The sequence below is a fragment of the Primulina eburnea genome, chromosome 10, assembly GCF_022965805.1.
Source record: "Primulina eburnea isolate SZY01 chromosome 10, ASM2296580v1, whole genome shotgun sequence".
NCBI classification, from domain to species: Eukaryota; Viridiplantae; Streptophyta; class Magnoliopsida; order Lamiales; family Gesneriaceae; genus Primulina; species Primulina eburnea.
Window position 1 is genome coordinate 19,829,086 of NC_133110.1, and position 26,582 is coordinate 19,855,667.

General features: G+C 33.8%; 3 protein-coding genes across 4 annotated transcripts; 2 read left to right on the forward strand and 1 right to left on the reverse strand.

Moving 5' to 3' along the window:
* Nucleotides 1-4,050: 4,050 nt before the first annotated feature.
* On the forward strand, nt 4,051-13,007 carry LOC140803202 (phosphatidate cytidylyltransferase 1-like). 2 transcript variants are annotated; one of them, XM_073158929.1, is made up of 12 exons: nt 4,051-4,175; nt 4,860-5,055; nt 5,523-5,776; nt 5,917-6,068; nt 6,268-6,409; nt 6,636-6,792; nt 10,985-11,032; nt 11,130-11,216; nt 11,702-11,830; nt 11,955-12,011; nt 12,125-12,208; nt 12,723-13,007. In XM_073158929.1, the coding sequence occupies exons 2-12, from the start codon at nt 4,972-4,974 to the stop codon at nt 12,813-12,815; spliced, it is 1,287 nt and encodes a 428-aa protein (XP_073015030.1). In that variant the 5' UTR covers nt 4,051-4,175; nt 4,860-4,971; the 3' UTR covers nt 12,816-13,007. The 2 variants fall into 2 exon arrangements, with proteins under 2 accessions (XP_073015030.1, XP_073015031.1); XM_073158930.1 differs by having other exon boundaries at nt 4,075-4,175; nt 4,911-5,055.
* A 591-nt stretch (nt 13,008-13,598) lies between these two features.
* LOC140803199 (protein transport protein SEC23 G-like) lies at nt 13,599-17,384 on the reverse strand. The gene is made up of 2 exons (XM_073158927.1): nt 16,509-17,384; nt 13,599-15,536 (listed from the first exon to the last, which is right to left on the reverse strand). Exons 1-2 carry the CDS (start codon nt 17,232-17,234, stop codon nt 13,881-13,883), a joined length of 2,382 nt encoding a protein of 793 aa, XP_073015028.1. The 5' UTR covers nt 17,235-17,384; the 3' UTR covers nt 13,599-13,880.
* Nucleotides 17,385-23,946: 6,562 nt separating this feature from the next.
* Nucleotides 23,947-25,874, forward strand: LOC140803200 (auxin-induced protein 22D-like). Its single transcript, XM_073158928.1, has 4 exons — nt 23,947-24,293; nt 24,514-24,713; nt 25,036-25,135; nt 25,360-25,874. Exons 1-4 carry the CDS (start codon nt 24,097-24,099, stop codon nt 25,433-25,435), a joined length of 573 nt encoding a protein of 190 aa, XP_073015029.1. The 5' UTR covers nt 23,947-24,096; the 3' UTR covers nt 25,436-25,874.
* Nucleotides 25,875-26,582: the final 708 nt, after the last annotated feature.

Consider the following 26,582-nt stretch of genomic DNA (forward strand, 5'->3'; position numbering starts at 1 on the left):
CTCATAGACAATCATAATCACAAGTTGTCGTTGATTAGTGCTTGGTGTTTTCAGGCTTCCTTTCCTTGGAATCACTGTACAAGAAGAAATTGGATTTGGCCTGGAAGACATTTTGGGAGGAACGCTTGGAAGAAGATATTTTATGTGCTTTGTGGAAAGAATATGGTGCTTTGTGGTGTGAAATTCGATTGTTGGAATTTGATTGAGTATTGTATGGTATTTTTTTGTGCTTTGTGGGAATTTGATTGAGTACTCCAGGATATTTTGGTTAAAACAAAATTCATCACACTAATAAAAATTCAACCCACACATGAAATAATTAATCACACAATATTACACATCATTCCTTATCAACCACATACCAATCAAATCATTAATAATTTAATTATCTCATCCCACGTACCAAACGATTCTTTAGTGTAATTGAAAATATTACATTAATTATTGAAACAATATATTGTACCCTGATTTGTGGTAGAAATGAATAGAATAGGTCATGAAATTTGACAAATATTTGCGATGGAAATGAATAGAATACGATATAACATGGGATAATGAAGAAAAATTTGATCATTGTTAGAAAGTCGGGTATCTGGTTTTTTCGGATAGTGTTTTTACTACCCGAATTTCACTCGACTCTCGTAACTAACCAAGTATTCGAGTACCTGATAGTATCAGGTTTAGGTTCAACCATTTTTTTTTTGTTAAAAAAAACTTAGTTTTTCTCATTTTGTGGCTACAAAAAAATCTATCAAGAAAAAATAGGTTTATCAAAATAATCATGTCTAATTTCCACACCAAATTAAACAAGAAAAATCTATATTTCAAACTATTTAAAATAAGTAGTAATAATTAAAAAATATTTTTACGAAAAATATGTAAATCGAGGTATCAAACAGAAAATTAAAAAAGTATATATACTTCTCCGACCCCGTTTCGTTTGAATCCCTATTTAAACTGCATTTATCTTTGTAGATTTTGTATATTTGATCAGTGCTTCAATTCGGCTATAGTTGGTGGGGGAGGCATAAGACATTTGTCATCTATGTTTAATAGGCTTGCAAAGTCAATTATGATATAAAAAATTAAATATGATGTCTTTATGTGTCATTCAAGACCAAGTCTATATTTTTTTAGAAATAAATAATTCGCGTTGTTAGGGTAAACATTTTCTACTCGAACTCGAAGAATTATCCGATCGATTTACCTGAAAAAATGCACCTGATCCAATTGCCCACCCCTAATCTCATGTATCAATTTTGTGAGACGTATCTCCTACTCGATCATGATGAGATCTGTCTCATGAAAAATATTAATTTATATGTCAAAAATATATTTTACACTACTCATTTATTTATACTACAATCTATATTACTTAGTTAAAACATAAAATTTATTAATTTAATGGAATATATTTAGTATAAAACAAAATGTAAGTAATATTTACAAAAAAAGTTTTTGAATATTTTACACGATTTTCTTTAATCACAATTCCGTGTGGCAAAAACAGACCTTTTCGTAATTAATAAAATTGAAGGAACTAAACTATAATTGAGCACCACAAACTGACGTCTCGAACCATTCCTCCAAAGAGACATTAGAAAAACGGGAGGCTGACCGAGAAGCAGCCTGCCGAGAAGTGCCATAGTCACATTCTCGCTCATCTTGTATCATAATAACCAGCTTGATGAGTGGGGAGAGTCGGAGAATCTAGTCGTCTTGGTCCAAAGATAAATATGACGAACTCATCTATTCTATAAGGTTGTGTTAGGGGAGATGTATTTGAAATCAACAGATTTCGATTATAGTTTTATTGTTTACAATGAAACAATAGATACAAATTTAAATATGTATTTATTTGTTTATACATTATAAATATAAAGTAGAATGAATTTCAAATTATATCATAATTGAGCAAACTTGAAATTCATCATAACTATATAAATATAAAAATGTAAGATGTGAATGTAAGATTTATTATCTTAATTATCTAAACAATAGAGGCGGTAGATGCAATTTCAAACACCAAAGGGGACCAAAATGATATTATTTTAGGGCTTGTTTGATAGGGTTGATTAAGGCTGGATATATTTTCTAGCCCATGTTTGACTTGATTGTCTTGACTGTCATTGTGATAGATTTTTCTACTGTTAATATTGGAAAAGAAATCCACGACAATGCCACATATTATAGCAATCACTCCTCAGTGCCAAGGAATATTGGTAGCAAAATACAAACTTGTCCCTTCATTTTAAATCAAAAAAATTCACAATTGCTAAACCTAGCTTCTCATTCACACTCTTTGACAGAAAATCTGATTACTAAGTTCCGATGTTTTCTTCAATTGGGTTTGCACGACAACTTCCAAACGATCTATGATTTCATCTCTGTACAAAAAAAATTAAATCAGAATATTTAAACAATAAAATTACTTACAACAATCAGCCTTCTGCCACATATTGCAACATATCTTCAGATCTAAGTAGTTGTGTGCTATGTGTAAAACTTCAAAACAAAATTTTTTTCAAAGTATTTACATATGTGAAAATACTCATAGACAATCATAATTACAAGTTGTCGTTGATTAGTGCTTGGTGTTTTCAGGCTTCCTTTCCTTGGAATCACTGTAAAAGAAGAAATTGGATTTGGCGTGGAAGACATTTTGGGAGGAACGCTTGGAAAAAGATATTTTATGTGCTTTGTGGAAAGAATAAGGTGCTTTGTGGTGTGAAAATTCGATTGTTGGAATTTGATTGTATGGTATTTTTTGTGCTTTGTGGGAATTTGATTGAGCACTCCACGATATTTTGGTTAAAACAAAATTCATCTCATAATAAAAATTCTACCACACATGAAATAATTAACCACACAATATTACACATCATTCCTTATCAACCACATATCAAGCAAATAATTAATCATTTAATTATCTCATTTCACGTACCAAACGATTCCTTAGTGTAATTGAAAATATTACATTAATTATTGAAACAATATATTGTACCCTGATTTGTGGTAGAAATGAATAGAATAGGTCATGAAATTTGACAAATATTTGTGGTAGAAATGAATAGAATACGATATAACATGAGATAATGAAGAAAAAAATTGATCATTGTTAGAAAGTCGGGTATCTGGTTTTTTCGGATAGTGTTTTTACTACCCGAATTCTACTCGACTCTCGTAACTACCCAAGTATTCGAGTACCTGATAGTATCGGGTTTAGGTTCAACCATTTTTTTTGTTAAAAAAACTTAGTTTTTCTCATTTTGTGGCTACAAAAAAAATCTATCAAAAAAAAAAATAGGTTTATCAAAATAATCATGTCTAATTTCCACACCAAATTAAACAAGAAAAATCTATATTTCAAACTATTTAAAATAAGCAGTAATAATTAAAAAATAATTTTCCGAAAAAATATATAAATCGAGGCCTCAAACAGACTAATTATAAAAGTATATATACTTCTCCGACCCCGCTTCGTTTGAATCCCTATTGAAACTGCATTTATCTTTGTAGATTTTGTATATTTGATCGGTGCTTCAATTCGGATATAGTTGGTGGGGAGGCATAAGACATTTGTTATCTATGTTTAATAGGCTTGCAAAGTCAATTATGATTAAAAAAATAAATATGATGTCTTTATGTGTCATTCAAGACCAAGTCTATATTTTTTTAGAAATAAATAATTCGCGTTGTTCGGGTAAACATTTTAGAATCGAACCCGAAGAATTATCCGATTTACCTGAAAAATGCACCCGATCCAATTGCCCACCCCTAAATTCTCATGTATCAATTTTGTGAGACGTATCTCCTACTCGATCATGATGAGATCTGTTTCATGAAAAATATTAATTTATATGTCAAAAATATCATTTTAGACTACTCATTTATTTATACTACAATCTATATTACTTAGTTAAAACATAAAATCTATTAATTTAATGGAATATATTTAGTATAAAAATAAAAAAAAAAAAGGGTTTTTGAATATTTTACAGGATTTTCTTTATAATCACAATTCCATGTGGCAAAAACGGACCTTTTCGTAATTAATAAAATTGAAGGAACTCAAGTATAATTGAGCACCACAAACTGACGCCTCGAATCATTCCTCCAAACAAAGTACCTCGTTGAGACTTTAGAGCCTCTCTTCAAACGCAAACATAGCAAAAGTTTGTATCTATATTCCCTTTTCTTGTTCTGATATTTCATTGATCTTATACGTACCAAGCTATTGTTGGGTTGAGGGATTTTGATTGAACTATCTGTTTATGTACTAAGATAATAATAATGCAACATGAAAGCCTTTTTCGGCGTGTGATTGTTTAGCTAAAGAGTTTACAAATCGATGTATCTATTCTATTTTTATACGGGTTTTGGTTTGAGTTTCTTGTTTTCTTTTTTCAAGTAAAGATGCGACCTTTTATGTTGTAAATTTGTAATTATTAATTGCGCTCAAGCAATTCAGATTTTCTCGATTCTGCTGCTTTTACTATTTTTATGTATGCGTCTTGATGAAAAATGCTGACTTTTATAGTTTTTGGAGCTGAGAAAACTATGGAACCAAGTTGTTTTTATATTTGGAATTTTAGGCTTTGTTGTTGATGTGTTACGCAAGTGTATCGAATTTAATTTTATTGTCAATCAGAGGAGTAGAACTTGAATTTGTTAAGAAGTTATGAACAAAAGGAAAGATTATTGACAAGGAAAATCTGAGTTCAAATCGAGAAACACTTACATTTGTAATTGACTTCCATTTTTTGTTGTTTTATTTAGCCTAGCTAGTGGAACATTAGATTTAAAGGTTATGTTTGGCAGCTTATGCAACTTTGTTTTTGTTTATTCCAACTGAACAGAGTTCAAGTGGAGCTAAACTTTCCGCTGTTTGCCTTTGGATCGTCTTGTAGCTTATTGGTGCTCATATATTCCAGCCATATATCTTTTGTGTGGTGTGAGTCAAAGAGAAGCATGCAAAAGGATAGTGGTTCTGGCAGTCCATTAACAACCAGTGGGCCCATTGCGAGGTTAAGAAGACGCAAAGGTTCAAATGAGGTTAGTTATCTTTTGGAGTTCATTTCTTTCATGACAATTCCCGCATTTCTAAATTTTAAGTGAAAGTTCTGCCTCGAAAGAGAATGTTGAAAAGACTGACCAATTACCAACTCTGTTAGGACATTTTTAATGCTCGAAGCTACAAGTTTTGCGTAATGGGGAAATCAAACTCAAAATTTATTTGTTTATTTATTTTTTTTGGGGGGTGGGGGTGGTGGTTAAAATAATACATTTTTGCGAACTTATGATACATAAAAATATATTAGCAAATGGGTGAATTTTGGCCACCCCTGCCTACCCTCCTTCGGCTAATAATATTTGGAAGTGAACTCTTTGTTTGGTGTTGTTTCTTTTCTCTTACTTAGTTGATCTAATAAGATTTAAATTATTTTACATTTTTACTTCTTGATTGTATACATGCTTGTCAGTGTTCTGATTTAATTTATGTTTCACTTATGAATCCTTAGAGCCCTCCTGGAGTTGACGCAGCAAATGGCGGTCATTTGCTCGTTAATGATCGTAGCAAGTATAAATCCATGTTAATACGGATATATTCATCTGTTTGGATGATTGGAGGGTTTGCTTTAATAATCTATATGGGTCATCTATACATATGGGCCATGATCGTTGTTATCCAAATTTTTATGGCAAAAGAGCTGTTCAATTTGCTTAGGAGAACACATGAGGATAAAAGCCTTCCGGGCTTCAGACTCTTAAACTGGTTAGTGGAACAGATTCTTATCCGCCTCTGTGTAGTTTTAAATTATCTGCAGTTCTATTAACATTACGCAATTGGCTGGAAAAGTATCCCAAGCCAATAATGCAATTTCTGTATGTAACAATCTGTACTTTGTTTTTCAGGCAAATTTTCTTCACCGCAATGTTATTTGTTTATGGTAGATTTCTCAATCAGAGACTTGTGAACACCGTGACGACAGACAAATTCCTCTATAAGATTGTTAGTAGATTTATCAAGTATCACATGGTTACCTGCTATTTCTTCTACATTTTAGGTCGGTGCTCTCTGTTATATTGTACTTTTGTCTTGCAATAATTCGTACTGGTTCTGTGGAGTTGTTGTGGTCAACTCTATTTTGAGCTTGTTCTGTTGTTTCAGTCAGGAAGGCATACTGCATACATATATTCATGTGGTTTTATGGAATAGTTAACTGTTTAGATGATATTTCTTCTTGTTTTGTCATTTGTATTCAGGTTTTATGTGGTTCATACTTACGTTGAAGAAAAAGATGTACAAGTATCAATTTGGCCAATATGCATGGACACACATGATTTTAATGGTGGTGTTTGCACAGTCATCGTTTACTGTGGCTAATATATTCGAAGGAATTTTCTGGTAAAACAAGATCAAAATTCTCATTTGATTAAATATAGTTGCGATGCATAGTCGTTGCTGTTATAATACCATCTTCTTACATAAAATTATTTGAATTTTTTTTATCAAATCTTAATTAATCTCCTTTTCATGGTGGGTCAGTTGTTTTTCAACTTACTGGCTATGTATCTGTTTTCTGCTCGATTCTTTTTTAAGCAGTAATAACTATAGATTGATGACTTCGTAGGTTCCTTCTTCCAGCTTCACTTATTGTCATCAATGATATTGCCGCTTACTTTTTCGGGTTTTTCTTTGGGAGAACTCCTTTAATCAAGCTATCGCCGAAGAAAACATGGGAAGGCTTCATTGGAGCATCTGTTACTACGGTCATCTCTGCATTTTTGGTATGCATTCTGTAGACAGACCATATCAAAGAAATATGAACACATAAAAAAACATTGTGTTAGTTGTGTAAAAAGTAACACTTTTTTCTTGTCAATTATGTTACAAAGTACCTCATTATACACACGACTAGCGGGACTAACTCTAGTGACAGAATATTAGCTATCCTAAAATAACTCAACACATAAGGTATAAAATATTTCCGAATAATTCTGTACAAATAATTGGTTTTATTTCCATTACGCTACAATCTCCCTTAAGTTGGTGCAAAGATATTCAGCATGCCCAACTTGCTCGTGAAATCTTCGAACTTAGGTCGAAAGTGACCTTTAGTTAAGCCATTTGCAATATGCTGATCAGTAGGAACAAATGGCCACATATTACACCACTTTCCAACTTTTCCTTGATGAAATGCTGGTCAATTTCAAATTTTCAATATGTTTAGTTCTATCTTGCTAGACTGGATTATTTGCAATATTAACGCAAGACATTTCTTTAGTCTCGTTATTTCAATGTCATCACTTCCTGTTAAGATTGTCATCTACGTACGCGATCAGAATCGCCAACTTTTCACCACTAATATGCTTCACAAATATTATGTGATCTGACTGTCCTGAGGTATGGCCATGTTTCTTGACTGATCTGGAGAATTTTTCAAAGCATGGTCGCGGCGATTGTTTTAGTCCATAGTGGGACTTTTTTTAGCTTGCATATTCTTTCTCCAAATTGATCTTCAAAGTCAGGGGAGCATCCATATACACTTCCTCTTCCAATTCTCCATTGAGAAAAGCATTTTTTGCATCCAACTGGTGCAACGGCCAATCTAGATTCACAACTGCAGATAGTAAAATTCTGATCGCGTTCAATCCCGATCGCGTTTCCCATGGATTTTCGAACAAGTATCCACTGTGTGGTTGGGTTTTCGGCATTTTTCACACCATGGGTGTCCCAGTTTGAATTTCCCGCTGTTGTTAAAGGGCTGTGAAGACTGTGCAGCACCTGAGTGATCATTATGCGGAAATGAAGGCCTTCCACAGTAAGAGCTGAAGCGTTTGTGGTAGAAATAGGTTGTTGAGACCCTAGCATGACTTTTCTGCGACTTTCTTCATGGCGCACTTCCGAGAACACTGCACGGAGAGAAGGTAGTGGTTTGGTCCCCAATATACGACCACACACATCATCAAGTGTGCTATGAAGGCCCAGTAAGAATTTGAAGACTCGTTTTTGTTCAACTATGGCCCGATAACATTTTTCATCGTCTGGGCATTTCCACTTGTCGACTTCAAAGAGGTCGAGTTGCTCCAAATGTCGAATAAGGGCATTGAAATTAGTCGTGACAAAGGAATCTCCCTGTCAGAGGTCATGAAGGATGCTTTCAATGCCCAATAGTTCAGATGTGTTGTCTTTGGAAGAATAGGTGTCGTGAGCCGCATCCCATATATCCCTCGCAGTTCGGTATAACAGAAAGTTTGCACCGATTTCTGTCGTCATCGAGTTGATTAGCCACGACATCATCATATTATTCTCTGAATTCCACACCTTAAATTTCGGATATGTTGCAGCAGGGCATATCCCTGCGCTAGAAATGAACTCTTCTTTCGCTTTTCCTCGAATGAGCATAAGGACGGATTGTGACCATTTCAGGAAGTTTTCTCCGTGTAATATGTGTTTCGTTATGGGAAGGGAAGAGGTTGCGGCCACTGTTGATGCGATCGGTGTGGCCTCAGAAGTGGAAGAAACGGATGGTGAAGCCATGTCCTATTTTGCCCTTCTCGGTGGCTCTGATACCATGTAGTTTGAGAGAATGGCAGAGAAAGAAAATGCTTCACTTTTATTATTGCTGCAAAAAAATAATGGTTAGATACAATGAATTTATGGACTCCTAAATTAACTAAATTCCTAAATCTAAGGGATAACTCGATACCAATAAATCTAATCCTAAAATTTCAAATATAAAAGATAATCCAAACAAGATCCTGTCAATCTTGATAAGTTAATGATAATCCAATATTCTACAGTTTCAACTATGGCATGTTTGGATGTCCATCAGTACTTGAACTTGGTTCCATGCTAGATTGTTGTGCTTGTCCATGTGAGTAGGACTTCTCAAAGTAGTAAAGTCTCCCCATTCTCCCCAGCACTGCCAATCATCATCTCCAAGTCGTATCCTGAAATTCTCATGAATTTTGAGAAAATTTAGAACAACAATTAAGTTCTTGAGTTAACTGACTAATCGACAATAAATTACGAGACAAATTCGGGACATGGGGAACATTGTGAAGATTCAAGGTTTTAGAAATAATGATTGACCCTTTTTCCAGTTATTGGGGATAAGAGCCACCGGCTATTCGTATTTTTTAGTTTCCAGCACATGGCGTGTAAGAGAAAAGCAACCTAGATGAACTTGTCATGTGGTCAGTAGCACCGGATTCTATAATCAATGGATCCTCAAATAAAGTGGATGTACAAAAGGCTATATGCTTAAACATATTACCTTGTTGAGCTAGGGAAGTGAAGGGTGGCGCTGAGGTGGATTTAGAAAACTGTGTAGATTGGAAAAGTTTGTACAGTTGGTCTAGTTTTTCCTCCCTGAAAGAAGGTGTCCCTGCGGTGGCAGCAACTTCATCCTCGGTTCCAGATTGGTTGGCTCTTGACTCAAGGCCCTTTGGCTTGAGAAATTTTGGCTTCCAGTTTGGTGGTTTACCATGCAAAGCCCAACAAGTTTCCTTTGTATGGTTTGGTTTGCCACAGTATTCGCACCTGATTCCCTCTCCTTTGTGTTCTAGTCGAAGCTTCTAGTTGCTAGGAAACCTGCTAGTATTTTTGGACACCAAGGCCGACACTTCTGTTGCAGACAAAGACCTGTTGCTTAACATTACCCTACGGCTGCTCTTTTCTCTCCTTGCTTCTGTAAAGACTTTACTAAGCGACAACAGAGGCGTCCTCCCCAGAATTCTGCCACGAACATCATCTAGTTCTCGATTTAATCCAGGAAGAAAAACTTATACTCGATCATTCTCCATGCGCTTCTGGTATTTTACGTTGTCATTCTTGTATTCCCAAGTATCTTCATAACACAAATCTAACTCTTGCCATAGTGTTCTCATCTCCTTGTAGTAAGTAATCAATCACACTTTTTTCCCTTTGTTTTGAATTCCACAGCCTGGTTTTAAGCTCAAGAATCTGGTAGGAATTCTCTAAATCTAAGTACGTTCCCTCACAGCTTCCGGATGTCTTTCGCAGTCGACAGAAATAGGTAGGTTTTCCCGATCGGCGGTTCCATGGAGTTTATTAACCACACAATCACCATGGAATTCTCTAACTTCTATGAATTCCACTTTGGATATGTTTAATGTGGTTCTTTTGTCTCTCCCGTCAAATAAGTCAGCTGCCTTTACCATCAGTGACTAATTTTATCGACTGGACCCATTCTAGAAAAAATTTACCATTCAATTTATGAATGGTAAGATGGACCGATAAGTTTTCAAGCTCATTAGGGTTTACTGCATACATCTCTTGTATTTTTAGTCCCGTAACCTAGCTAGCGCCCTCTGAGCCCTTCTCTTCCTTTGAACCAGACATTTTCGCGTCTTCTCAGGCCTGCAGGTGCTTCGAATTTGATGCCCATGTGTGATCGCCTCTTCACAAGGTACACAAAGCATTGGTTTTAACCCCAATGAGGGATTGTTTCTTCACCAGGCCCCTAATGGTGTTATCTAAGCTTTACGGCTCTGATACCAGGTAGACAGACCATATCAAAGAAATAAGAACACATAAAAACATTGTATTAGCTGTGTAAACAATAATACTTTTTTCTTGTCAATTATGTTACAAGGTATCTCATTATATACACGACTAGCTGGACTAACTTTAGTTACAGAATGTTAGCTATCCTAAAATAACTCAATATATAAGGTATAAAATATTTCCTAATAATTATGTGCAAATAATTGATTTTATTTCCATTTCTGTACATATTTTATCCATTTGTTTGATATAAAATTGAAACAATAGCCAGTATCTGACCAGAGTTGTCGTATGTTTTAGTATTTAATTTTTATTGTCCTTGTCATTGAACAAAAACATGACATGGATAAAGAAAAACACTAGATGGTAACAAAATTAATCTAGAGTTATGGTCCCCTAATCCAATTTAAAGTCTGTTCTGATGAATTTATTCAACTCATTTTGTAGCTTGCCAATGTATTTGCTCGCTTTAAGTGGTTAGCATGCCCTAGGAAGGTAATTACTGGATAATACTTAGTCTTCTCTGCTTTCAAATTTTATACATATGTTTCGAGAAACATGAAGTTTTTTCTGACTTGTAATAAGTAAGCAGGATTTATCTACCGGTTGGCTTAATTGTGATCCTGGTCCCCTCTTCACTCCCGAATACTTCAATGTACCAGAGTGGTTTCCTAAATGGGTAATTGATTTAGCTGCTCTATCCTTTTATACATCGATCTTTTCTCCAAAACAATTCAATAATCACAGAAAAGGTTCTTTCTTGAAAGTTTAGTTTTAGCCTCGAAATCGCATACCTACGTTTCTGCCTTTCTTTACAGATGCGACAAATCGAGTTTTGTCTATGCATTGTTCCAATGGAAAAGCATTTAGATGGTGTCAAGTTGTCATTTTATGGGAAAAAAACCATATGTTGGTCTAAAAGCTCTATGTATGTTTAATACGGAGATGAGAAAGTTATGTCGTGTCATCTTTGTCAAAAATTAAAATTTGGCAAGAGATGTTTGTGTCGAATTCTGCTGTCGCTGTGCTTGAATATTTCAGCTATTTTACCCTTTTTGCACTCTAGCCAACGTATTTCAGATTTTGAGATAACTACTTGTGTGCTGCAATGCTGATTCGGTTTCTTTCTTTCTTTCTTTCTTTATTATCATTATTATTTTGCAGTTTCTTTGGAAGGAGATTCCTGTTTTTCCTGTGCAATGGCATGCACTGTGTCTTGGACTATTCGCATCAATTATAGCGCCTTTTGGAGGCTTTTTTGCCAGTGGTTTTAAAAGAGCTTTCAAGATCAAGGTTTTGTATAATTTCCTCCACTAGTCCAAGCTTGAGATCTCTAGTTTAAGCGATGCCATTTGTCAAGTTATGCATATTATTTATAGTCTTGCCATGAATTTCTCAACATTTTCTGCTATCACAGGATTTTGGCGATAGCATTCCTGGACATGGTGGGATCACTGATAGAATGGATTGCCAGGTGAGTTTGAGAAAATACGATATTTTGTTACAGGGATATGCATATGTCTTTCATTCTTGTGTGCAACCAAGATGTCTATACCATTGTTTTGAAAACTTTTCTCTTCCATGCAGATGGTTATGGCTGTTTTTTCATATATCTATCACCAGTCCTTTATTGGTCCTCAAAGCCTATCGATCGAGATGATTATGGACCAGGTAATAAAAGTGTCAATTTCATGGAGACTCCTTAAAGTTTGAATAACAATTTCCCCACGCCTTAAAAGTTCTGGTATCCTTTACTTTTTATTGGAAGCATTCATTGTTCCTACTGTTTTCTCTGGTTGCCTATATGGGGGTAATAGACAAAATGGTAATTTAAATTTGTCTAGTTGGTGTTTTGGTCATGTAAGTATTGAAATTTTGTTTTAGTCATGTAAGTTAAGTTATATTTTGGCTTTTGGTCTTTTTTTTGGAGAGTGCTGAAGTGGCTTGGACACGTCGATATTTCCCGGTGCCGCATTAGCATTTTATGGTGTCACGTTAGCAGTCTTAGGAAAAAAATTGAGACAAATTATAACCTAACTTATCAGGACCAAAACCCAAATTTGAGTTGAAACTAGTGGCATTTTTTATTTCTGCAATTTAAACTCCTGAACTAACCCAACTTGAGCGTCGTCATATTTATTCAAATACGTCCACTTTGCATATTGATATTGTGTGATCTTTCTAGATACTGATGAACCTCTCATTCGAAGAGCAACGGGTTTTGTACACGAAACTTGGTCAGATCATTTTAGAGAGGAAGTTTGGGGAATCTTTATAATCTGACCTGTGTAATACCGTAAACGATGTAGGTTTTGCCTCTGAATTTCATGTACATTTTCTGTCTTGTGTTTCTTTTTTACTAGCTTTCGGTAATGTTTAGCTGCGGGTATCCTGCCCTTTTTTGTTCATGGGATATTGCCTGCCCCGATTAAGTTTGTATTGCCAAGCCTGTTTATTTTCTTTGAGATACTCTTTTGAGTTTTGTTTACTGTATTTTCTGGAAGTTGATCTCTTCATAAAGGTTTGGTAAACTACATTGCCACTCAAAGTGTGATTTCTGCCTTTTTTATTTAATGGGTTGGGGTTAGTCACTATCACATGGGATTTTACTCAGGTTTCTCCTGTTTTGGAAGAAGTTTATGTCATTGTTTCATAACTGAGGTGCTACAAAATGCCTTTTTTTAACAAAAATTGAGCTGAATTACATTTAGCACGCTTTGAAAATTGAAAAGTTAAAAAACAAAAAACCCTCTATAGAAAATCAATGATATTTGAGACCCATAGGTTTTTGATTATACATTCAGCCGGTACGAAGGGGTTTTATGCCTGATTTTTCATACCACACAAATTTATGGCAAATATCATCTAATCTCAAAATAAAAAATATTATCCTTTTATTTTCTTTTCCTTTTTAAAAGTTTTCAACTTATTTTAAATTAATCATCAAGGTCATTACTTTTTGTTCTACTTTTCATTATTTTCATTATTATCACTTTAATAATGGAAAAATGATTCAATATTATATTTGAAACTGTTAGATAAATTCATTTTCAACTAGCCATAAACGGAAAGTGCGTTAAAACAATATCAAACAAAACTCTCGATAGCACAAAAAAGTCCAAGCAACACCGAAATGATTGATACATAATATCACAACACTGAATACATATATGTACATTAAACCTCTTCTCCTTTCCCTATACTGAATGATACCATTACAGTTTTAATCAGAAAATAATAATAATACCAATAGTCTTCCATTGTGACCCCAAAACAGCTCACTTTAATGTTCATACTCGTTTAAGGATGCCATAAAACAGCCCACATCAGTGATCATGCTCGATTAACCTTGTACCGCCAAGGCTTGTAAGTGCTCGATAAATACTTGCAAGCTTACATCATCGGTAAATATAATATCGGTACCATCTGTATATTCCGATTTCTGAGTAACGGATGGATTCAATTTGGCAAGAAGAAATCTTGCCTGGCTACTGTGTTGATCACATTTAACAAGTTTTGGAACAGGAATCCTTTCTGTTACCAATTGCTCGGCATCAAGCTCGGGTGCTTCCAACAGTTTCTTGAAACTTTCATGGCTCGGGTCTCTATCGTAACGGAGCTTCCTCCATTGTGCAATCTTGGAACCATAGTGAATGACAACGTAGAAGAAGGAATCAAATAGTAAAATTACATCTGGGGAGATGGAGCATATGTCCAGGATGACAGGGATAGGGGGACCATCGAAAGAATATTGGAAAAGAGTTGGTTGAACCATGATAAGAGAATTTACAACACCCTCACGGTTTAACATGAGACGAAAATAAGCCGTCTCATCTGGTGTGCTGTTAAAAACGTCGATAAATTGGGATCTTCTCAAGTAATACATAAACTGAGGATACAAGGAAAAGTTGGTTGAGAGACGGAAGGTGGATGGATCTTCCGGCACGTAATCCCCAAACTTGGCTGAGAAACGTATCAGCATTTTGTCAAGCCATCTGATAACATCTTCAGCAAAACTATTTTCTGTTCGGTGAATGGCTAGTTTAGCCATAACCGAAGCAGCTGCTTCTTGATCAAACCCAGATGCAATTTCGGGCGAATTCTTACCAACCCACCTTCTTGCAGCAGTTGTCACCCTCTTCCGAAGTCCCATGTTACTATACCTATAACGCGTGATGAACTGTAAGAAAAATGCTGAACTAGGCTGAACATTCTGTTCATTGGCAACTTCGAATAAGAAAACAATGCATGTTTTGCTGGTCAGGGTACCAAGTTTCCAAATGTAAGTGCCACCCTCGCCAATCTCTTTGTCATTCACGGAATTATTCTTCCTCCTCATGGAAACACAGGGGCCAAGTGCTCCACAAATCTTGACATCATTGGTTGTTACTAGCTCGATTGTTGCATCAAAGAACATCTTCAAATTTCCATCATCATCATGAGTAAAGAGGTGGCGCAAGCACTTTCTAAATTGCTCCGAATCAAATGACTCCCCTAACATCATGAAACCACCAGAACTTTCAACTGGGATTTTTAACTCAGCTGCTCCAACCTGATCCAGAGAGCATGCGAACAGATCAAGAATGATAGATGAATCAGACAATCTCTGAGACATTTTCTTGTAAAATTTGGTAGATTTTCTATAGTAGGAAGCATAACCATTATTGAGGTCTCGGTGAGTTCTGATGGCATCACAAAAATCTGAGTTAACAATGATTCCAGGGCCGACTGTTGCAGGTCCTGAGGTGAAGACCATAACACGAGATCCAGTGTTTATCAGAAGCCCCTCTAAGAGACCAACAGCAACCGATATAGCAACCCCCATAGACCGTACAGGCCGATGGCCTGGCCTGACCTCGGTTGAAGAATGCAAATCTTCAATTGCTGTTGTGAAGTTGAACTCACATTCAGATATTGGCAATAAAAAGCCTCGACTTTGCGCAGCCGATAGCTTTCCAAGAGTCCGTGTCATGTGATGAAGCCCCAGAAACAATTTGACCTGTCAAAAAAAGGCAATAAACTTGCATAATTCAATAAAAATAAACTCCTACTAACTTCGTTGAGCAACCAAGAATCTATTACAGAAAGCCACCAGAACAGTGAAGCTTTTGTACTGGATCTCAGATTCCATAGCTACTACTCTAAGAGAGGACAATTTATTGAATACTACTCTCACTACCATCTATAAGTTCAATTCACCAAAAACAACAGGACTAAAGTAATTACTTTACGGACTAATAACATTCATGCAAGAGAAGGGAAAATGTAGAGAAAAATTTCCAAATCTTTGTTAAGCAAAAATTTTTGCTCCATAACTAGCACGATTACATCTAAGCAAAAGCACGAATACCAGTGAGGTTTAGAACATGATTAAGAACAGGGCGAGATAGAGCAAAGGCGTCAACACAATTAAGTTGAGTACTGTTGTATGAGTAGACTATCTATCAAAGCCTAAAATTGCTAGTATCCCATGCATGTTCTTTTAAGAGTCACTTGATTTATACACATTGACGTCTTATTTTTAATAATCAGATGCAGCAATGAAAACAAGCATTGTTGTACACAGGAACAAAAATTCCTCTGATTGGACAATTAACAGATTAAAAAGGTCACGTTTGTGTTTAGTTGCTCACACAATATATATCATATAATACATGACACCTTAGAAACTAACCAAAGCCAACAAAGTTGTATGAAAATAAATTCCATCTTCATTTTCAGAAGCTCCTCCGGCAACGTAGATACATTCAGTTAGTTTTCACAAAAGACGTGCATACAAAGAATCAACAAACATTACATGGCAACTGAAAAAGGTTCGTTATGTTCACTCAGGAGAAGTCAACATCTTCCACTAACAGTATGATCGTGTCAAATTCATACCATTTGGAGCAATATATTGAAAATGAGCATCATCCTTTACCATCAAATATAAATCATCACTATAAATTCCCAATCTTTATATGCAATATACCTTCTCAGATGAAACCTCCCGTTCACCGTGAAAAACCACGACCTTCAAACAATCTGCAAATCCCAAATCATACACCCTCACCATCGAGTCAAAAACCACCAAACCTACAGAAACATTCTCTGGTAATAGTGAGATGACATGCAACAACTCCCTTTTTAGCGCCCCTAACTCCTCATCTGATGTGCAAGCATCCACAACAAATACAAAAGCTGGCCCAACCACACTTCCCACCCGCTCAGAACCCAAACCCGAGCCGGAGTACGGAGCTGCACTCGAGAAAGAACTGCTGTTAGACCTCAAACCCAACTGCCCATTTTCCCTCCTACCCAGGACTGGTCCCGAACTCGAACACAAACCCAAACCAGGGCCAGAACCCCCTTTGCTGAAATGATACTCCACTGTGCTGTAAGTGGGAAAAAGCTCCGCGGGAATATTGTTTTCGTGGATATGGGCATACGATTTCGGGAACGGGTTTTTGCGGTAGCAAAAAGCGCAGGTCCAGATTCTGGAGACGTAGTCGACGCGAGAGTAGGGGTTCAAAACGGCTGCGCATTGGGAGCAATTCAAGGGTTCGTAAGGGAGGATTGGAAGCTCGCTGAATGGCATTAATGGTGTGCACATCACTGATAGCGGGACTACCAGAGACGCAACCTCAGACTTGGAAACGGGCCACGAATGCCATGACCAACGCAAACCCTCGATTGCTTCCAGTTCAGAGAAATCCATTGGCAACCCAGGTCGCGTAATCAGGCGAATTTCATCGGGTCTTGATTGTCCTACGCACCTGATCCAGATCAGGATTAGGGTTTTTTTTTTTTTTTTTTGAATTTGGGGATTAACAGGGGTTTAATTTATGGGTTCTGAAGTTGAAGTTGAAGCCGGATTATTCCTTCCTACCACTGTTTGCAGTGGTACATGTAAGGGCCAGAATTTTTTCTGGTCCAATTTTTTTTTTTTTAAAAAAAATTTTGAATCCCAACCATTGATCTTGGATGTGGGCACTACCCCCACACCCAGCATCGAACTTACCGTTGAAGCCGGCAATGCCGAAAGCGAAGTAGTGACGTTGCAAGGCACGACACCATTTGCTATTTCATTTGCAAAAAGAAAATTAATCTTATTTAAATTTTTTAAATTTTTTTAAGTAGATCTCTTGTGAGACGGTTTAACGAATCATTAAATTTGAGACGATCTCACGAATATTTATCTATGAGACGGATCAACCCTTCCGATATTCACAATAAAAAATAATACTCTTAGTATAAAAAGTAAAAAAATTTCATAAATGACCGAAATAAAAAATCTGTCTCACAAAATACTACTCATGATACCGTCACAGACAAGTTTTTGCATTCTTTTATTCTATTTTACGAACTAACTTTACATAGATAAATTAAATTCATATTGGTTTTCCCCTTAATGTTAACTTAAAATTTATACAATAAAATTTTACATTTTAAAAAAAAATAGATATTTATTTATGAGACGTATAATAAAAACAATATTTTTTTCCATAAAAATATTATATTTTCATGAATTATCCGATGATGAGAGTTTTTATGTATAAAAAAAAAACAAATTTTGTTATTATTTTTAGGGAAATTGTTTATTCTAGTTTGTTTTAAAATCATAATTCCAAAAATGACCTTCTTTATTACATAATTTTTATTATGTTTTATATAATTTAAAAATACTAAAATACCATTTTTCTATGAACATATATGTTTCATTTTCATGATTCATTTGTTTAATTATCTATTATTTCTTTTTAAGAGTTGATTTAATATTTATTTTGTATTATTTAATTTATAATATATTAGAGCCATCAATTCTAGACAATATTATAATGATTTGATATAAACAAAATTGGTAACCGAATGAGTTTGCCATAACCCATATATCTACGCAGTACGTACACAATAATATCAATATAAAATCAATTTTTTTTGCATAAAAATTAAGTGGAAAAAAAAAAGAAATTCATACTTGTTTATTTAAAGAAATAAGATTGATGTGTTTCACGGCCACTTTTATACGTACGGAATTGATGAGATAATAAAATAAAGAGTTTGAGATGAATAAATTGATGGTGAATAAGAATTAAAATATAAGAGATATCTTTGTAATTTGATATGATAAAAAGATAATTTTGGTAAATGAATTTAACTGAAGGTTAAAATTGATTATAATATTTATGCTACACTTATTTAAGAAAATATGTTTTTTTTATTATTATTAGGTATAGGCCAAAGGTACAACCAATTAGCAAAAAAAGTGCCAACATGGATGGCCCATAACCTAAGACTCAGAGGTAAATCCATTAAGACATCACCACTCGTGTGATTGTCACTGTCTGTTCAGCTAAATCGAGAAATCTCCACCAAAATCGTTGCCTCGAAATTCGAAAAATAGTAAGAATTTTAAAGTCATACTGGATAAAATATTTATTTGTTAATTTTGCGATTCTATAAAATTTAAAGTATTTGCTATCTTTGTTAACCATTTCAGTTATATTCGTAATTGGAATCATAAAATCTCGCAAGTCAAATTTTATTTTCCCGAATTAAATATCTCCAACTTGATCCACCTTCTCAATATATACAACTTTAGAATTTCTTTTTGGTTATTGAAAAAGAATTGCTAACATCGATATGTTCGACATGAGAAATAACCAGTATATGAAATATGCATACATGTTTGACGCATATACATTAGATATACGATGTACCAATATCTTTTGTAGGATAAAATTATATGAGTAGGTCTCTTGTGAGACGGTCTCCCGAATCTTTATATTTGAGACGAGTCAACCCTACCGATATTCACAATAAAAAGTAATTCTCGTAGTATAAAAAGTAATAATTTTTCACGGATGACCCAAATAAGAGACATATCTCACCAAATACGACCCGTGAGATCGTTTCACACAAATTTTTGCCAAAATATATATAAACCTGCTCCGAGGAGGATTTGACAAAGACCAAGAGAGTTAATCAACACTTCAAATATTTTTTTTACTTTTATACAAGTATTTTAAAAAATATTTAAGCAATATATTCCCTCCCTCTAATTTATTGAATTTTTTTTTTTACATACATTCTTACTCATGAAAACCATAGGTTACCTACTATAATAATTTGAGACAATATTCTATAGATGAATAGTAGTAAATGCCGGTTGGATATAAATTGTAGTTGAATCAGTGATGGGAAATTGAGGGGGTTGGGAAATAGATTGGTATGTGGGGTGTGATTTTACATAGAACACAAGAATTTGTTTTGAGTATATCTCAAAACACATGGGCTTGATGGGAAATAAGTCAAACAAAATTGGACCCTTTGAGTATGATTACTTTTTTTGGGGACAAACATGGATCTAATACAAGAAATATAAATGTTTTATCAGGTACAATAATTATACAATTGAGAGAATGATCAAAACTTGATGTTTGATTTACGGTATTGTTTAAAAAATATTGTTTTCAAAAGACCTCATACAAGTTATGCAGGTCAACTGGTTTCAGTTTTAAGAAAGTTTGTTGAAATTGGATTTTATATCTTTTGGTCTTACTAAATCTTGGTGTTGGTTGAACTTTGAATATTTCTTTATTTGGACAAACACAATAATCAGCAAATCATAGTTCGCGAAACAGGTCAACCCTGCTCATATTTACAATAAAAGATAATATTTTTGGCATAAATAGTACTTTTTAACGAGTGACCCAAAATCATTCCATATTAGTACTCCACACATTTATTATTGTATTCTATATCGAGTAAAAGACAAAAAACACATGACACCGTATACTATTTTTGTTATTGTCCAAGTACAAGTAATTATGATCTTTAAAATTCGAACATTGCAATCTATCTATAAAAGGACAATTGAAGACTTGGACACCACTCTACGAAATATTTTTCATCTATCTTATATTTTCAAGTAAAGTCAAGCTCTACTGATACATTTTCAAGCACACGCATAAAGTATTATCTGATCTATTTGAAGAATCTTATGTATTTTTCTATCTCACACGTGTATTTATTCTTATATCATTTAAAGTGTGAGCGTTTGTAACTTAAATAAACAATTTTTTGTGCAGATTTGTCTAAGTTGTGAAATTTGTATGCTAAGAGTTTCAGCAAGACAACTGGTAAGTCTTGTTAAAGTGAATTATTATAATTCTTGTAATTATTGAAGTCTTTTATTGAAATCATTTTGGAAATAAAATAAAAGGAGATGTTGAAAGGATTTGTCTTTCAAACTTTCATAAACAATCATACGTGTTTTTTTTCCCCAGAATTTAATTTACTGAATTTGTCTACTATTTTTGGTATGTCAGTTTTGATAAGCTCGTGTTTCACTGAGTTCAGCTGGAATATTTCTGCACTATTATTCGATAAGTTGTTCACTACACTCAGAAGTTTTCCAAATTTGATCTTGACAGTCAATAACAGTTCTGATCCCCAAAGTTTAACATAATAAAATTTTGTGAAGTATCTATTCACCTATTTTTAAACACCTTCATTGATCATAAAATCATAGATTGCAAAAAATGTAATTATTGAGACGTAAATTATATACATAGAGCATGGCATAGAAGAGCTTGAATGAATAAATAAATAAATAAATAAATAGAAAACAAAAAATATCATTCCCATGTACATCCCCATCTTAAATGAAAATTTGACTTTTATTGGTAACACGAGAGAATTTCTTTGAGCATATCTCAAGACACATGGACTTGGTGGGAATTATGACAAACATTGGGTCCTTTGAACATATAATAGCTATACGAGGGAATACACACGGATTTAATCCAAGAAACATCTGACCCCATATTAATTCATAAATTTTATGTGTATTAAATTCAAATTTGAATTTGATAACACAAAATATTCTTTCATCCTCATCATACAATTTACAGATCGCAAAATTTAAGTGAGATTGTCTCATAAGTTAATTTTTTAAGATATATATTCTATTTGAAAAATATAGATCGAGTATAAATTTTTACGAGTTATTGTCTTTTAATATGAGACTCTATAATTTTATATAAGAAAGATACAAATTGTTCCACTGAATTTCCTTATATGTATATTATGGATTATTATTTTAACAGATATGTTTTAAAATTTGAAAACATTTTTTTTTATATATAGAAATACAACAGAATTTTGATATCAATATATATTTGATGTTAAAAACTTGTGTGAGATGGTCTCACGGGTCGTATTTTGTGAAATGAATATCTTATTTGGGTCATCCATGAAAAAAATATTATTTTTTACGCTAAGAGTATTACTTTTTATTGTGAATATCGGTAAGATTGATCCGTCTCACAGATAAAGATCCGTGAGATCGTCTCACAAGAGACTTACTCATATTTGATAGGTACCCAAAACGTATTTTTAAATATAAAAAAAAAACAAAATTGAAAAAGTATTTGTCATAAGTTTCGAGGACACTTTTATTTGAAAGCGACGTATCATTTCTTTATTTGTAAATTAATATAACATGAGAAAAAAAAGTTTAAAAAATAATGAATATCACGATTATAGGATTAATTAATTATTTAAAAATATCATGTCATATCATAATATATTGGATTATTTAATTTTTAAAATTATTATATGGGTAATAGAAAATTTGACAAAAATATTATATGGAATATAATATAATAACACAAAAAACTCACATGTGACGGTGTTACATATTAATTTTGTGAAACAAATCTATAATAAGACCTGAATCAAGAAAAAATATTAATTTTTCGACAAAAACTTGTGTGAGACGGTCTCACGGGTCGTATTTTGTGAGACATATATCTTATTTGAGTCATCCTTGAAAAAATATTACTTTTTATGCTAAAAATATTATTTTTTATTGTGAATATCGGTATAGTTGACCCGTCTCACAGATAAAGATTCATGAGACCGTCTCACAAGAGACCTACTCTTATTTTTAAGCTAAATTAGGATTTTTCACTTTAAAGATGAATTAGGTTGATCTCACTTACGAAATAGATACGTGATATCGTTTCAAAATATATCTTACTTATTTGATTATATATTTTAAGGATGAGTGAATCTCATGTGAGACCGTCTCACGGATCTTAATATGTGAGACGGGTCAACCCTACGGGTATTCACAATAAAAAATAATATTCTTAGCATAAAAAGTAATACTTTTTCATGGATAACCCAAATAAGAGATCCGTCTTACAAATATGACTCGTGAGACCGTATCACACAAGTTTTTGCTTTTAAGGAATAAATAAAGATAGATTGCTGAAAAAGGATTAAACAAAATTAAAGCCGATGTTGTTAAAAACAAGCACAATCAGATATAATAATCAGTCAAAGATTTACCATCTTCAAGTCTTTTACCAAAGATATCAAAGCAACAATATTAAACTTTAAACATCAATGAGATAATTTACAAAGTATATATGAAATAATTAATTTAATTTTGTTTAATAATATAATATTTTTGAGTAGAATAAGAATTTATAGAAAAAAAATTAAAACTAAGAAAATAATAATAGTTGAAATTAATTTTTTTTAAAAAAGAAATTAATTTTTTTTTTTAAAAAAAAGAAATAAAAAATGCCCTATATTGTTTTTAGATGGTAAAAATCTTGATCGTGCACATCTTTGATTTCTCTAAAGAAAGTGTAGGCTTGTCCCTATCATGTCCCCTTCATGCCTCCATTCTGCAGACATTTTTTCACAAAGATTCCCACAAACGATGTCATTATTTATATTTTTTTCACATCGATTTTTTATATTATTATTATTATTATTTAAATATTATTGCTATTATATATTTTTATATATAATTTTTTAAGACATGAAAATCCGTGATCATTTTTTTTTACGAATTGGGTAAATATTTGAACTAACATAATAGTTTAAAATTCACGTTAATCAAGTAAATAATACCACACTTACAGGCTCGCTCGATGTGTTGATAAGTTGCTACTTATTTGCGGAGATCAACTTAAACATGTTGAGAATTTTAAAAAATTCGAGTGATATCTTTATAATTTTTAACAAAGTGTCGATCTTTTTAATGTGCTCCGGTCGAAAAATTGTGCTAGAAAGCCTTGAATTGTTGTTGATTTGAAATTGACAAAAATTTGTGTAAGACGATCTCATGGTCGTATTTTGTGAGACATATCTCTTATTTGGGTCATCCATGAAAAATTATTATTTTTTATGCTAAGAATATTACTTTTTATTGTGAATATCAATATGATTGACCTGTCGCACAGATAAAGACTCGTGAGACTATCTCACAAGAAGCCTACTCTTTGAAATTTTAAATAAGCCATTCCCCCAGAAAAATAAATAATCTTTGTGGAATTTTTTATTTGCAAAACTAATAATAAAATTACTGTAAAAAAAAGAAAGAGTTAAAATAGGAGATGTCTTAGCTTTCTTGACCTATAAAAACACCATTCATTTTCCTAACTCGGCGCGACACGTTTTCTTTCGGAATCTCCAAAGAAACTTTATTCAGAGCGTATTACGGATCTTGAGACGAAAAGGGATCCAAATTTCTTGAATTTTGAGCAAAATCTGCGGGAATGGAAGGTGTTTTAAAGGGCGATGTAAATGATCTAAATTTGGAGGCAACTGAGCTGAGATTGGGGTTACCTGGAACAGATGAATCTTATACTGCTAAGAACAACAAGCGAGCCTCGCCTGAATCTGTCGAGAAGATTGGATTCAACGGCGATTCAGCGGCAAAGTCCGGCGACCCGGTTACTGTGCAGCCACCCAAGTAAGAAACTCACTCAACTTTGTCTTTCTTTTTCGTGTTTAACCGAATGGCTTGGAAATTTTAGATATTAAGCACAAATTTTTTAATGCTTAAGAAGTTAGATGATGGGAAGATAATTCATATTTTGACAGTAATTCTTATATGTTTTAAGGGAAAAAATTCGCTCAAGTACATAAAATCTGCAAATGGCTTGTTGAATTAACTGGGTATTTGATGACAGGGCACAGATTGTGGGGTGGCCGCCGGTGAGATCCTACCAGAAGAATAATCTCCGGCCAAATAAGACGGAATCTGAAACTGGGATTTATGTGAAAGTTAGCATGGATGGTGCTCCTTTTCTTAGAAAGATTGATTTGAAGGTTTACAATGGATATTCTGAGCTGCTTAAAGCTCTGGAAAGCATGTTCAAGTTCACCTTAGGTAGGGATTTACATTTGTTTACGAGTTTTCGTTTTTTTTACATAGAATATTGGCTCTGGGAAGTAGGGAATTTAGTTGATGATGATAAATGAAAGTAAGCTTATTCTTTTTATTATGTTAGATTAGATATGATCTTTGAAATTTTGGTTAGTTAAAGATGCTAATCTAATGTATTTGTAGAAAAAGTTAAAATCTTTTAAGGTGAGCGGCTGTTTTTATTTGTTGTATACATACTGTTTGCAAGTTCGAGTATTTTTTGAGTTTCTTGATTCTTGGGGAGATTTGTAACGAGGGATCTATCTATACTTTTGGTGATCATCAGGTGAATACTCAGAGAGAGAAGGTTATAATGGATCTGAATATGCACCTGCTTATGAAGATAAAGATGGTGACTTGATGCTTGTTGGAGATGTTCCATGGGAGTAAGTCCTCTGCTCTAATTTCGACCTCTTTATTTACTCAGAGACGGCAGGATAGAGGGATGGTTTGGAGCAAAACTTAAAATTTCGAAGAGATGTATGTATATAGAATCCGGATGTTAACTGGTGAAAACAATACATGGATTACTGCAAATAATTTATGTCTTTTTTCTGTCTGATTTTTTAAAATATGATCTGAGCTTTCGTCCTCCCCTGATTTTTTGCAGGATGTTCATCTCATCTTGTAAGAGACTGAGAATCATGAAGGGATCAGAAGCTCGAGGTTTGGGTTCCGGTGCGTGAGCTAAACACTGTTTCCATGGGTTGTCAAGGATCGTGAGATCATCTGTTAGATGATTATACTCCCATCTCCTGTTCTATATATATACTCGTCATGCCTGGTGAATCGGTTATGAAGATGTTTTCGACAACGTTTGTCGTCGTGCTTATGCATACGTGAAATCCTAGATGGAATATCATTTGCAATAGAAGATCTGGACTGCGAAAACAGGAAGTGATCGAAATATATCCGAGGAAGATATAATTCCTTCATGTTTTTTTTTTTCTGTTTTTCCCCCATGGATTCACTAGGTTTATGTATATGTGGTGTGCTACACGAAAACTGTAAAAGAAACTATTGTGGTTTTTAGTAGTATCCAGACATTTTACTTGTAATAAATCCATTTGGAGACTTATTTGCTTTTCAAGGAATTACATATGTTCAAGAATATTTGTTCTAATATTTTTTTTGCATTCTACTCGACCGCAAACGCCCGAAACAGCTCAAAAACAATATGGCTAAAATCTTCGTTGCATATTTGCATTGTGTTGGGTACATGTGAATATGGTGAACTCCATCGTTGGATTTCGGGAAGTGCGTGGATAATTTTGTAACGATATCAATCAAGGTATGATGATATTCAAATAGGCAAAAAAAAAAAAATTAGTCAGTGGTTAAGTCCAATATCTTGTGTATGTAGGAATCTTTTGTGGCGACGAAATTAATATTTGTTGCCTCGGGGATGTTGAATTTTCAACGAATTACTAGAATGTATAACGAAAGCCAATGTTACATTTTTATATATTATCATGTAGATTCAGTGAACCTCAATGCTAATTTTATATACTTATTATCCAGACAAAGACTCCACAAAAATATTTATGATTTTGCCAGAATCGAAATCTATTATTATATATTTGTAATGTTCTGTTGTTTTGTATGTTTGGAGTATATTCTTAGTTCCTGTTAATGTTATGGAAGAAACATATTTTGAATACATTCATCGAACTTACAAATACATGCAATATATTCATCATTTAGTTTGGGTCAATCCACGTAACGAGGTATTGTTTTTTGGTAAAAACTTGTGTGAGACGGTCTCACGGATCGTAATTATGAGACGGATCTCTTATTTGAGTCACCCATGAAAAAGTATTACTTTTTATGCTA